We start from the raw sequence: 15442 nt of genomic DNA, 5'->3' as shown, positions 1-15442 counted from the left end.
CTTTTGAAATTTGAAAAGTTGTTACTTTTGAAATTTGAAAAGTAGTTACTTTTGAAATTTGAAATTTGAAAGGTAGTTACTTTTCAAATTTGAAATTTGAAAAGGTATTTTGAAAAGTTTTGTTTCTATATTTAAGCACATTGATGGGATGTGCTGATTATGGTTTTTTTAAAGAGAAAGAAATTGGTCCTCCTTCTACCAAGTACGTGAGACATTTTCCTCTCCATCAGAAAGTCTTGTAAAAGTGAGAAAAAGGTCAAGAAGGAGAAAACCAGTTTGTGATCATCTTTTATCAACATATTGAAGAACAAATCTTCATGGATCAAGGTACGCATATTTATGTTAATGATATTGTGAGAATCATATAGTTCTAAGATCAAACAGATTAAAGAAAATTTCTTATATGTGGTATCAGAGCAAGGTTTAGGAACGTATGATTTTCCATTATTTTTGTCAATTATTTTCATTAATTGATAACCCTAATTTTGTTGATGAGAAAATTGATAATTTTATCAATTATATATTTCCGCTGCTTAACGCCTTTAAGGGTTCGTCAAATTAATAATTTATTGCATTGAAAAGTAGATTATTCTTCTTTATGATGATTCAAGATTTATTTGATTGCGTAGATATAAAAGTAATAAATTGTTCTTCAATAGTATAGTATGAACAAGTTATACATAATAGCACTAAAGACTAAAGTACAATCATAGAAGTGAAAGCATAACAAATTATACTTTGTTATTGCGAACAGTGACATGAAATTGGAGCCATACTATGTAAGTTTTGTTAATATTTAGTATTGTTTTCTCAAAATCATGGTAGTAGGATGAAAGTAAAACACAAACAAACTCCACAATGAAGAACATTGTCCTTCATTAAATTATGTGTACATTACAAATAATTTGTTAGTCACCAAAGTGGCCAAATTAGAATGTTTTGATAAATGTAAAATTAAATAAAATTCAATTACCCATGATTATGTGATGCTATTAATGCGATGACATGATGATTCATACATGTTTATATTTTATAATGGGTATATTGAAGTTCATTGATTATAAAATGTTTAAGGATCACCCAAAGGTTGATTAATTGTTTTATAAAATCATGAACATGATAGTAGTTAATTATTATATTTGATCAGATATGTTTAGTATATCCAAAGATTGCAAACATGTCTAATTTAAGTATATCTAATTATCATTTACGTAAGAAAATATATGTATATATATTTTATTAGCATCAATTATGTTTATTGAAATACATTGTTGGATCACCCAAAGGAGAACTTCAATGTACATATGAATGTTATCTGAATTTGTATTTATATGTTCTATGCAGCATTTGATTTCGTCTCTCTTCATTTGCAAGCCTAGTCTATTGTGAAGTTCAATGGGCTTAATTTTCCTGAATGGTCTGAACAAGTCCAGTTTCACTTAGGTGTTCTGGATCTTGATTTGGCTCTCTTAACTGATAAGCCCGCTGCTATTACTGAAACTAGCAGTGCTGAACAAAGATCTTTCCATAAGACTTGGGAAAGATCAAATAGACTAAGTATAATGTTGATGCGAATGACAATGACTGAGAGCATTAGGTCAACAATTCCTAAAACTAATGATGCTAAGAAATTTTTGGAATCTGTGGAAAGTATGTCTCAATCTGATACGGCTGATAAGTCAATTGCTGGGACATTAATGGGTACGTTAACTACCATGAAGTTTGATGGTTGTCGTACAATGCATGAGCACCTCACTGAAATTAAAAACATAGTAGCAAGATTGAAATCCATGGGATTGGAAGTAAATGAAAATTTCCTTGTACAATTCATCAATTCCTTGCCTCCTCAGTATGGTCCATTCCAAATAAATTACAACACTATTAAAGATAAATGGAATGTGACAGAATTGCAAAGTTTACTTATTCAAGAGGAAGCAAGACTCAAGAAGCAAGGAAATCACTTTGTCAATCTTGTGGGTAAGTCAGGAGTTAAGAAGAAACTAGAAAAGAAGAATCAAAGGGGCAATAAAGGACCATTAAAGGTTAATGAGTCATCTGCCAAAATCCACAAAGAACAAAAGAAGGACGTGTGTCATTTTTGTAAGAAAATTGGACACTTTAAGAAAGATTGCCTGAAACGTAAGATATGGTTCGAAAAGAAAGGTAAGCCTAGTGCTTTCGTATGTTTCGAAACAAATTTGGCAGAAGTTCCTTATAATACTTGGTGGATTGATTCTGGTTGTACCACTCATGTTTCTAATACGATGCAGGGATTTCTTATGACCCAGACCACAAGCCCAAATGAAAGATTTGTGTTTATGGGAAATCGAGTCAAAGCTTCAGTTGAAGCCATCGGAACTTATCGTTTAATTTTAGATACTGGACATCATTTAGATCTTTTCCAAACTCTTTATGTTCCTTCTATTTCTAGAAATTTAATTTCTTTGTCTAAACTTGATTCAGTTGGATATTCTTTTAAGTTTGGAAATGGATGTTGCAGTTTGTTTAAACATAGTCATTTTAAACATAATCTGTTTGCTGAGACTTTGTTAACCTTGCATCATAATATTGGTACTAAACGCAGTTTAGTGAATGAAAGTTCAGCTTATTTGTGGCATAAACGTTTGGGTCACATATCCAAAGAAAGAATACAAAGATTGGTAAAGAATGAAATCTTACCTGATTTGGATTTACTGATCTTGGTATTTGTGTAGATTGTATTAAGGGAAAACATACAAAACACACAATTAAGAAAGCAGCCACAAGAAGCACACAATTCCTTGAACTTATACACACTGATATATGTGGACCTTTTGAAGCTTCGGCTTTTGGTAGAGAAAAGTATTTTATCACATTCATTGATGATTTTTCACGTTATGGATATATCTATTTGTTGCATGAGAAATCTCAGTCAGTAGATGCCTTAGAGGTATTTATTAATGAGGTTGAAAGACAATTAGATAGAAAAGTGAAAATTGTCAGGTCTGATAGAGGTGGTGAATATTATGGAAGGTATGATGAAATGGGACAACATCCTGGTCCATTTGCTAAGTTCCTTGAAAAGCGCGGCATATGTGCACAATATACAATGCCAGGAACACCACAACAAAATGGTGTTGCAGAAAGGCGCAATCGTACTTTAATGGATATGGTTAGGAGTATGTTGAGTTATTCTTCTTTACCTTTGTCATTGTGGATGTATGCTTTGAAAACCGCCATGTATTTGTTGAACAGGGTTCCCAGTAAGGCAGTTCTAAAGACACCTTTTGAACTGTGGACAGGAAGGAAACCCAGTTTGAGGCACTTGCATGTTTGGGGTTGCCCGTCTGAAGTAATAATATATAATCCACAAGAAAAGAAATTGGATTCAAGAACAACTAGTGGTTTTTTCATTGGTTATCCAGAAAAATCTAAAGGGTATAGATTTTATTGTCCTGGCCATAGTAAGAGAATTGTTGAAACTGGAAATGCCAGGTTCATTGAAAATGGTGAAAGCAGTGGGAGTGTCGAACCACGTAAGGTGGAAATTGAAGAAGTTAGGGTGGAGATTCCTTTACCTATAACTTCTTCTCAAGTTGTTGTTCCTACAGTTGTTGAAACATTTGACAACATACAAGAACAACAAATAAATGATGAAACACCTCAAAATGAAGTTGTCACCAATGAACCTGTAACAAACGAACCATATGGGGCAGTATTGAGAAGATCTGAAAGGCAGAGAAAACCTGCTATTTCTGATGATTATGTGGTTTATTTACAAGAGTCAGATTTTGACTTAGGTATTGATGAAGATCCAGTTTCATTTTCACAAGCCATGAAAAGCAATAATTCTATTAAATGGTTAGATGCCATGAAAGAAGAGTTGAAATCAATGGATCATAATAAAGTTTGGGACCTTGTGGAATTGCCTAAAGGATGTAAAAGAGTTAGGTGTAAGTGGGTCTTTAAGACCAAGCGTGACTCTAAGGGCAATGTTGAAAGACACAAGGCTAGACTTGTTGCTAAAGGTTTCACTCAGATAGATGGTGTTAATTACAAAGAGACCTTTTCTCTAGTTTCTAAAAAGGATTCATTTAGAATTATCATGGCATTGGTAGCTCAGTATGATTTAGAGCTTCATCAAATGGATGTGAAAACTGCTTTTCTGAATGGGAATTTAGAGGAAGAAGTCTATATGGATCAACCTGAAGGTTTTGCAATTAAAGAAAAGGAACACATGGTGTGTAAGCTTAAGAAGTCAATATATGGACTTAAACAAGCTTCCCGACAATGGTATCTTAAGTTTAATGATACTATCACTTCCTTTGGATTTACGGAAAACATTGTTGATCGATGTATATATCTAAAGGTCAGTGGGAGCAGGTTTATAATTCTAATTCTATATGTTGATGATATTTTGCTTGCTACTAATGATCTTGACTTATTACATGAGACCAAGAAATTTCTCTCAAAGAACTTTGAAATGAAAGATATGGGTGAGGCATCCTATGTTATTGGAATTGAAATTATTCGTGATAGATCACAAGGATTATTAGGATTGTCTCAGAAAACATATATTAATAAATTTCTAGAGAGATTTAAGATGGAAAAATGCTCTGCAAGTGTCGTTCCAATTCAGAAAGGAGATAAGTTTAGTCTTATACAATGTCCAAATAATGAGTTGGAACGCAAGGAAATGGAACGGATTCCTTATGCATCTGTCGTTGGCAGCTTGATGTATGCTCAAACTTGTACCAGACCAGATATCAGTTTTGTTGTTGGAATGCTGGGCAGGTATCAAGTTAATCCAGGATTAGATCGTTGGAAAGCTGCAAAGAAAGTATTGAGATATTTGCAAGGAACAAAAGATTACATGCTCACTTATAGGAGATCCAATCACCTTGAGGTGATAGGATATTCAGATTCAGATTATGCTGGATGCGTAGATACAAGAAAATCTACATTTGGCTATTTGTTTCTTTTAGCCGAAGGAGCAATCTCATGGAAGAGTGCGAAGCAATCTGTCATTGCTGCATCCACTATAGAGGCTGAGTTTGTGGCATGTTTTGAGGCCACTGTTTAGGGATTATGGTTGCGAAACTTTATTTCAGGACTTGGAATTGTCGATAATATTGTCAAGCCGCTGAAAATTTATTGTGATAATATCGCAGCAGTCTTCTTTTCTAAAAACAACAAGTATTCAAAGGGTGCTAAACACATGGAATTGAAATACCTTGCCGTTAAAGAAGAAGTTCAGAAACAAAGGGTATCAATTGAACACATTAGCACCAATCTTATGGTTGCAGATCCTTTGACGAAAGGTCTGCCACCAAAGACATTTAATGAGCATGTTGAAAGAATGGGTGTATCTAAAAACCCTTATTGACATTATGATTAAGTATTATGTTCATTATGAATTGACACTCTGAGCTCATTAGATTATTGTTTCTGATATTTGATGCATCCTGTTTATTTAATTAGTTGTATATACATAATGAGTTATGTTGATATAACAGGATTTGTCTTTGACAAGACTCATATTAGCCTATACTTAATAATGATATAATGATATAACAAATGCTTAAGATATTTCAACCTTATATTTATGGTTTATTTTCAATTAACGTAGTTCTGCCACATTGGCCAAGTGGGAGAATGTAAGATATGCATATATGTCCTACGTGGCATATATGTGATTTAAAATATATAAATCATAAAGTTGAAAAGTAGTTACTTTTGAAATTTGAAATTTGAAAGGTAGTTACTTTTCAAATTTGAAATTTGAAAAGGTATTTTGAAAAGTTTTGTTTCTATATTTAAGCACATTGATGGGATGTGTTGATTATGGTTTTTTTTAAGAGAAAGAAATTGGTCCTCCTTCTACCAAGTACGTGAGACATTTTCCTCTCCATCAGAAAGTCTTGTAAAAGTGAGAAAAAGGTCAAGAAGGAAAAAACCAGTTTGTGATAATCTTTTATCAACATATTGAAGAACAAATCTTCATGGATCAAAGTACGCATATTTATGTTAATGATATTGTGAGAATCATATAGTTCTAAAATCAAACAAATTAAAGAAAATTTCTTATATAAACTAGTCAATCACAATATCATGGAAATAGAGGACCTTGGCTAAAAGCAACAAGCAAACAAGGAATACAATGATACAAATCTGTTTGGGATAAGTACGCGAGAAGCATGGCAGCTAGGTAGCAAAGTTGTAAATAAGTTGGGAAAGTTTACGTGCACTTAGTTAAGCTTATGATGGAGCCTAATCAAGCTGATATAGATGCCTAAGATTGATTGATATATATATATATATATAGTATTGATTATTTCACAACCAATGCACCATATTACATCCTTTAGTATTTTACAAAAATGTCCATGTTACGTAAGTAATCCTTAAAGAAGTTGTATTCTGACACAAGAAGAAGTTAAGTTGGTTGTAAAAAAAATTATTTTTCATATATTACTATATAAGTAATGATAGATTGAGAACCCATTTTATATGGAATCACATTTTAACTTCTAATATTATTTTAATATTTTTTTATATTATTTAATTATAAAATTATTTTATGTTATGAAAAATAATAATTTAATGATCCTTAGAGTTATATACAATGTTTATGTGATGAATTTAAAAATAAATATATATAATAAAAGATAAATTTAAAATTAAATTATATGAAAAAAATTAAAATAATAATATTAAGAATTGTAATGTAATTGTATAAAAAATTGTAAATTGTCAATGTATCATTACCCATTTATTATATATGTTTATTTCTGAACTCATCTCAACTCTGGATATAACTACTTATAACTCATAATACTATTCTTTTATTATTTTTTATATTATTTAATTACAAATTTATTATTTATTATATGGGATTATTTCTATACTCATCATCACGTAAAGAGTAATATAGAATTCCAAGAATTATCAAATTAACTGTAGTTATTTATATAGGAGTACTTGAAGAGTTATTAACAGAAAAAGCATCGTTGGGTATTTAACTACATAACTTTGGGTGTTGTTGGAATATACAATATTAATGTTTTTAGAAATTCAATTTTTTTTGTATTATTTATCCTGAAATTTTACTTTGTATTACTTATACATGGATTTGGATTGAAACATCCATATAATTTATATTTATATAATATTTTTAATCGATAAAAAAAGTTAAGTTAAATCATTGTATCAAGGGATAGACAATTTCAAAAGATTAAAAAGAAAATTTTATATATATATATAGATAGATATTATGGTGAAAAATAAAGAGTTGGATGTCTCTCTAGTTATTTAAATATAGAGAGATATTTTTTATAGGTTAATAATAAAAAATAATAATACAACATTTTATAATTTACAGAAACTTAGTATTTTGAATATTTATGTCTGAGATTATACATTCTTACAAAATATGTTATAATATTTTTCAGTTATGAAAATATTATATACTATTTCTTTGTGTCCACTAAAGAAAGCGTTTGGATGGATGGTATAAACAAACGTGTCAAATCAATAACAAAAAATAAAAAGTGAAAATAAGCATTCTTCTTTTTGGGTAGGCTTGGTATCTCCTATAGATAAGATCTTGGTAGCTTCAAGAATAGTGGGACCCTCTGTGTGATAAAGCCACTGTAAATATTCCAAATGCAGATCATCCATTCTGCAAATTGTGAATAATTAAGCTCTACCTTCTTTACCTTTTGCATTGGGTTTATCTCAAATGACAAATCAGTTCTTTAGTTTAATTTCCATTAAGTTGATGGCAAGTAAATGTTAATTCTAACATTGATAACTTCAATTAACACGTGTTATGAAGACTAAGAAAAGAATATTAACAATGATATATACAAATTACTAATCATGATTTAATGAATTTGAATCTTGAAAATAAACCCTATTTGAATCCTTGAAGATCTGCCATTCTCATTCAGTTCAAAACAAATAGTATTTAAACGCAATGGCTTGCCAAACTTTCGTTTCTTTTACTATTGTGTGTTGAAAATTTGCAATCTCATAAGAAACAAGAAAGACAGTTACTTGTGTTGTTGTGAAGACAAAGTCCCCTATCTAATACATGTCAGTGACATCCATGTTAAATCAAACATTTAAGTTGCACGTGTGTCCCACTTTTGACCTAATATCATAAATTAATACAAACCGAGTCCTTTCGCCAATCCCGGGGATCAAAATATGCATACACACACTACAGAATAATTCACGATTCACTGTACATGTTTTAAATATTTGTAGTTTCAGAAAACACTAAATTTAATTTTATTAATCTAGTTCATAAAAATATATTTAATTACATTTATAATAAACTATAATATGTTAAGTATGGCAACTTGGCAAGAAATATATATATATTTATTTATCATCACTCTTCACTCTGTTCTGATCTTCTGCAATTGATTTCTTTTTATTTTATTACATAGCAACTCATCAAATAAAGTAAAGACCAATACAAATCTTCTCTTCTCTGAGCTCATCAGGTTCCATTCTACTTTATTTAACTTTTGCTCTCATGTTCAGCTAATCATAATCACTCAGCTTCAACTAAACTAATGGGTCTTCCAAATTAATAATTACTTTTCCAGGTGCAAATAATGGCCCGGCGTAAAGTATTTTTTTTTAAATTGTTCTTATCCCTGCTTTGCCATTAATATATGCTTAGACAAATTGTGAAATTAATGGCCGTTTAATTGGACTGATTCTGTTATAAACATATTTTTTTCATCAAATCAATTGTGACAAGACTGAGGATGTTTATTTTATTGTCCATATGTAAGTTTGTGTTCATCCAAGGTTCTAAAGGTGGTCCATTAATACTTAAACAACCATTTTCCATGGCCTGCACAGTTCATTCATTTTCTTTCAGCCCTATAAGCCTATAACCCTAGAAGATCCTTCTGCTACTTCTAGTTCCGTTTCCAGGATCTATATATATCATAATTTTCTACGTACATGCCTGATAGAAGCGTTTATTTTAAGGAAGTAAATTGACGTGACTCCAATTGAAAATTAATACTTAAATTAATTACTATAAAACTCGTTTGCAAAGGCACGTCAATGATTTGAAATTTCAGTCTCTTGAATTAGACAAACGCACACATGAAATTAACTTTCATTAGGAGTGTTTATTTTTAGGTCATTCTTTAATTTCTCTTGCTCCTGGGTTACTTGTTCTTCACTTCGAGTTTCTGCGTATGGTCCCCATATTCGAATTCTATAATGAAAGTGTTGAACAAGATCCCTGTCTACTACTCCTGTCTCCCCTACTCAAGGTATCACCTATTATTGTGTGTGCACAAGTCTGAGACCAAATTATATTTTCCTTGTATTTATAAATAGTTTATAAGGCACACATTGCATGCTTGGTTTTTATTTTACCCATCAAATTAGTACGAACTCACCAATAATAATCGAGTCGCATGCAAGGAAATCATAAAATAGTTTCACGATTAACAATTTAAAAGTACATTTATGAGCTCAGTTATAATCACAAGAATATCACTTTGATGGGATCAAAAAACAAAAAGAAAGAAAAGTACTTTATAAGACCAAGTTGATTCGTTATATAGTACGGTTCTCTATTTCTGTCGGTTTATTACTACAACTCTTTCATTATTTGATCATCACCGTACGTAAAAGTGTCAACACCCCCACTATATTTATTCATCTTAATGGCTCTTACCAAGTCAAAGCAGTGCCTTCAAAAATATTGCAGGCTCTTTATTTGATGTTATTATAGAAATGAGGTTAATTGGTTAAATAAAAATAGGGATATGCAGCCATGTATTCAATCGGGGAGACACTTTGTCTACTTGTACTATACAAAATCATTGGTATATTGTTATTGCAATTAGATTATCACAGTAATGTTAGGTAAAACTACCTGTTAGCCAAGTAGGGTCCATTGGATATACTCACCCTAGGGTTGTGCTTGCCTTTAACAATAATGGTAGCATCCAAGTCCCCTCTATAGCCCCCTGCCTTGCAAAAAGAAATCTTAGAAAAATGTCTCATCAATGCACCCAAGGGAACATTGCATTTGGATCTAAACGTGTTGAACAAGATGGGGCATCTTGCTCACTTTTGGCTTCACTTCCTCACACTGGTTTTTATGCAACATAGAAAAAAGTAGGGGGTGAAAAAGCTTTATGTTATTAATATGCAATGATTAAGACTCATGTATGATCTCTTTTTGGTCCCTTTGTTGCTTCCACCTCTATAAATAAGAAAAATAACAAATTGTGAAATATAAAAGAGGAGTGTTTATAATTTATTTTTCAGTAAACTAAGAGCTTTGTGTGTAAAGTATTTTTTCATGTTACTTTCTGTCGCCAAACACCTCAGAAACGTGAAAGAGATTATTCACTAAAGTAGACAGGTGAGGCCAGTATGTGTTTGTCTTTTAACAAATCGAAATTAACCTAGATGGGGATTCCCACCATAAATAAAACAAAAAGTTCAACGTGTCAAGCATTGTGATCTAGAAAGTTCAATTAAGCGTGTGGTTTTGTTGGAAAAAAAGATCCCCATTAAGCAAGGAGGGAGAGGGAGAAACGAAGGACAACTCATAATTCAAAGGTACGCACCATCATTATTGAAGTTTGACAGGCAAAGAATGCATAATAATTTATGACAACCCCTATTTTATAGACTTCCCTTTTGCCATTTTTGCTTAAGACTGTCTATGCTTCACCGTAGTTCACATAACAAAACCAAGTTATTTTCTAGGCTCAATGTTAACCCTGCAAATTTCAGCATAAGCATATACATACATATATATATATATATATATATATATATAGAGAGAGAGAGAGAGAGAGAGAGAGAGAGAGAGAGAGACTCAGACTCAGCTAGCTAGGCTGTAAAAAATTAATTTCTTTTGGATTGAATCCACAAACAGAAAAAGCCTAATGCATAGTTTAAACTTTAGGCTTATCAGTTATGGCCAGTTTTCTTCATGAGACTCTCATTATATATACAAAACTTGCAAAAGACCATGTCCCCTCAACATCAAGGAACATCCTTCTATGAAAATGAAAAGGCTAGCTTTGCTGCAAAACCTAGTCATAATCAGTTCCTCATCATTCTGAGTGCCAGTTCTTGCAGCTCACCTAAGTCATTGTTGTTGTATCCTCTTTCCTTAGCATGGATTTGGAAATCCTCTCTGCTTTGTATATCTTGCATGCTCATTCCATCATTGATGCTGCTGTGATCAATTGACTCAAGAGAGCTTTGAGGAGATATAGGGTTCATGTAAGTGGGACAAAATGGATGGTTCATTGGTTGTCCTGCAACACTTTGATTCCCTGGCCACTGATGATTATTCTCCATGTTCCTGGACTCCATCAGGTTCTGAGTCAGCTGAGCCTTCACCTGCATCAGCTGTGCTTGCAAGCATGCAACCTGCATTTCAACAAAAAAGAGGAAAAAGTAAGAAAATTAAAAAGAGTCCGAATTTTGCCGAGCGTGATTGGAGAACTGTTTGTTTCTAAATAAATTGACTGGTGTGTATTTTATATACAAGCCAATGGTACTAAATATTATTCTTGGTGCACTGGCCCTTGAGGCGTTATAGAAGCCAAACTTAGGTACCTAGACTTCAAGCAAGAGAAAACGACAGGAGTAGCTAGTTTGGTTGAATGACCCCATTTTTTCAAATTTCCAACATAAATTAAATAAACAAGAGAGGGATGAGAAAGAAAATTAACATGTTAAAGAGAATTTGATTGACGAGAGACTGTGCAAATGTTGGTTTTTTTTATGTCTACTTCTAGATAAAAAAGACATTGAAGAATATAACTTAAACATAGTTTTTAAGTGTTTTTGGTATTACTTTCAATATTCGTCTTATTTTCCATTAAATTTGAAGTTTAATAGTACAAGTAACAGATGTTTACATGTAAATTATTGAAATTAAATTTTAATTTTGATTAGACAAAAATACCAAAAACATCTCTAAAACTGTATTTAAGCATTGTCTAACGTTAAGTAGGTGTTAATGTGTTACCTATCCGATGTTTACAAAGAGATATAAACACAAAAACTGAACATGATTAATTGAGAAGATCTAGATGTTTTTTTTCCAGAAGAAAAGAGTTACATAAACTTTAAAGTATGAAAGTTTTGATGTGGTTTGAGAGAAGATATAATGGTACCTGTTGTTGTAAGGCAAAAATGTGAGAGACACAGCCATAGACGGGGTCTCTGATACGAGCCTGAGCCTCATAAGCAATTGTGACAACGGCTTCACAACGATCATGAGCTGGTATATGCAAAAGCAACTTGGAAACGTTGCTGGCACCAAACACTTTATGTATGGCAGCAAATCTAGCAGGGCCTTGTTCTGAGCAAAAGTAAGGTGCAAAGATGCAGTCAGCTGCACACTTTCGTCTGAGGAACTTGCATGCCCCGCAAGGAGAGCCAGAGCCATTAGAGCTACCATTTCCACTTGCAGAAGCCATAGGATTCGTATAATAGTGAGAAGCAACAGAGAGAAAGAGGTGTTGGTTTGGTGTGTATTTTATGTGAGAAAAGAAAGGACCCTAATGGGGGGGAAGTGAATAAAATTTGTAGGCACACGAACACACTAGGAAATGGTGCAAACTAAAATGTGAGTAGTGTGGTATGGGAGAGGGAAGGGGTCAGGGGAAGTGGGACAGTGGGAATAAGGAGGCATAAAGAGTCTTATAAGAAATGTGAATGGGGACATGTGACCCTCATATGTAGGGTTCAGAGGGAACATTTCTTAATGGTGAGGGCATTACATGACTGGTTTTTCTATTGGGGTTAGAGCAAGTTAATATGTAACTTGGACTATTTTCTTTATTTTATACCTATTTTATTAATGTAACTTGGAGTATGTATTTAGTAAATGCTTCATCATTAAATATTACCATACTTATAAGAAGTAAAACGAACTATTTTATAAGAACAATACTATTGTTTCTATGTACTAAAGAGATCTTTTCTAATTGCACTTATTGAAAATTATAGTTAGAAATTAAAAAAAAAGATATTTTTAAAATAGTATTCTTAAATAAGAGATCTTCTCAATTGTGTATTATTTTTATCTCTAACTCAAAATGTTAATTAAGAAATTGATTTGTTTTGTTAATAATATTATATTTGTTTTGTTTAGTGCATGTCTTTTAGTTAATTGTATGGGGTTGAGGGGTTGGTATGGTTGTGGTTTAGTTTAATAAATAAATTGGTTGATTAGTTTTTGTTTTATAATTTTGCGCCGAACGCCGCACCTGGGAACTGCTGCTGTTTGTCGCTTCCTAACTCAAGTTAGTACACTGCCACCTGCCGGTTAACTCTACCGACAACTTCCTACTTCTTACCACCTCATTCCACTACTTCTACTTCTTTAATTAACACAAACACTAATCAAACCTATCATAATACTAGTTTTAAATCAAAGCTTAAGATTTTTTACCACCTCGTTTTAGGAATACTTATACACTAATTTTGATCAAGGGTACCACAAAAGTGCTTCTAGTGAAAGCTACTCTGAAAGAACAATTAACTAGATAAAACAAAGATTAAGTGTAAACCAGAGTTAATTATGAAGCTAAGTAGTACTTTTCATGATCACGCCTAATTAGAAAATTGTATAAACAAATAAAAGTCCACCCACAAGATAAGTATGAGTTGATTAAGAACATTTAATATTTTCACTTATCATCTCAAATTACTGATTTCAATGTTGAAGTGTTTTCTACATATATCCAACACTTTAGTTCTTAGAGGAGACAATAACATGAGGATTGATTATAACGAGAAAGGATCTAGAATTTAAGTGTATTGTAAGTAGATATTTTTATATAAAAATAATAAAATTATTAAGTATGTATGAGTGATTTAAAGTTCTTTTTTATTTGTTGTTTAAATTTTTTAAATAACATCATTTTTAATTATACCTTTGATTTAATTAATATGGAGAGAAAAACTTAGGTATGATAAGAGAGAAAAATATAATGATAAATAAATCTACATTAAAATAAAAGAATTTAAAAAGTATAATAGATAACTTATTTAAGTATATATTCAGAATATGAAAAAATAAATTATTTTCTTAATTTTCGTAGAAAAACCTTAAAAGACTATTGTAAAAGAACAAAAAAGCATTTAATTAGATGCATGATTTATTTCTTAACCAGCATTTTATTATCATATTATTAACCATGTGTTGCTAATGAGTGGATAAATTGTGTGAAATCAATTTGAAAAATACTGTGCTGGTTACGACAACAAAAAAACTAATACTGTGATAACTGGGACCAGAACTATATATAGTATCGCAGTTTCATATTTTGATCTTCATCCTAATAATATCTTGATTTTGTTCTTTTATTTTCTTTTTCTCTTTCATTACAAAAATATAATTTTAAAGACATTTTTTTTATAAGTTTGATATAATATAGAAGTGGTAAAACATATCAATTTGTTTTATTTTTATATGTTTTATCTAAAGTTTATCAAAAACAGGTGAGAAGAAGTTGACTCAATGGTTAATTGTACATCAAAACAACATAACACATTTCATTTGGAAATGGATCAGTGAATCGACCAATGAATGAGAAAAAAAAAGAAGAAAGTTTGAGTTCTTATTTAATAAAATAAAATAACTTAAATTGATAAATTTAAACGAATTAAAATATATTACTAATTTAATTTAAATTCGATTCGAAAATTTCTTTTAATATTAAAGAACTTGAGTAATAAAATAAATTAATTTTGATTTTCGAAATATACCAAAAACTTAAACCAATACATAATGAAAACTTAAACTTAAATATCTAATAACATTTACATATTTTTTTAAAAATTAAATAGTGCTTGACAGGTCAACCTTGTCCAATTGTACATGATATACTAAATTGACAGGCTAAACATGTTGTGTAAACCATATTTTTCCATTATCATATACTGTAAATAAATTTTGAATTTTTCAAAAAAAAACAAAAAACAAAAAAATTAAACTATAATATGTATTTATTCTGACCTCAAATCTATTCAGACAAACTTGTTAGACTCAATAACTCTATATAATATTGTTTGTTTAGAAACTTAGATATCCATCATCATTTTGTTTTTTGTTTTTTGTTTTTAAAAAATATCTCAAATAGTAAAGAAAAAAAAATGTATATAGACTATAATTAACCTATACTCTTAAATTATCTGGGACTATATTAAACTTATTAAAATAATATTTCATACCTAAAATTTTTATGAGTATTTAAAGGGAAGATATTCTTAATGGGAGGGAAGAAAGACTCAATTTCAGTGAGAAACATTAATGGATACAGCTGTAGAAAGGATAAGAAGGGGTCTGAATTAATGTTTGGATAGAGAAATTTGAGTGAGAAAAATAACAAAATGTATGAAATTGAAATTGTGAAATTGTCAATAAATCTGTTATTTTTAG

At 31.0% G+C, this 15442-nt stretch overlaps 1 protein-coding gene across 1 annotated transcript; it reads right to left on the bottom strand.

The window, feature by feature from the left end:
- Positions 1-10867: 10867 nt before the first annotated feature.
- Positions 10868-12782, bottom strand: LOC137814279 (LOB domain-containing protein 16-like). The gene is made up of 2 exons (XM_068616912.1): positions 12168-12782; positions 10868-11415 (listed from the first exon to the last, which is right to left on the bottom strand). Exons 1-2 carry the CDS (start codon positions 12471-12473, stop codon positions 11083-11085), a joined length of 639 nt encoding a protein of 212 aa, XP_068473013.1. The 5' UTR covers positions 12474-12782; the 3' UTR covers positions 10868-11082.
- Positions 12783-15442: the final 2660 nt, after the last annotated feature.

The sequence above is a fragment of the Phaseolus vulgaris genome, chromosome 1, assembly GCF_000499845.2.
Source record: "Phaseolus vulgaris cultivar G19833 chromosome 1, P. vulgaris v2.0, whole genome shotgun sequence".
NCBI lineage: Eukaryota > Viridiplantae > Streptophyta > Magnoliopsida > Fabales > Fabaceae > Phaseolus > Phaseolus vulgaris.
Note: the sequence above shows the minus strand (reverse complement) of the source record. Positions and strands in the feature narration are given on the sequence as shown.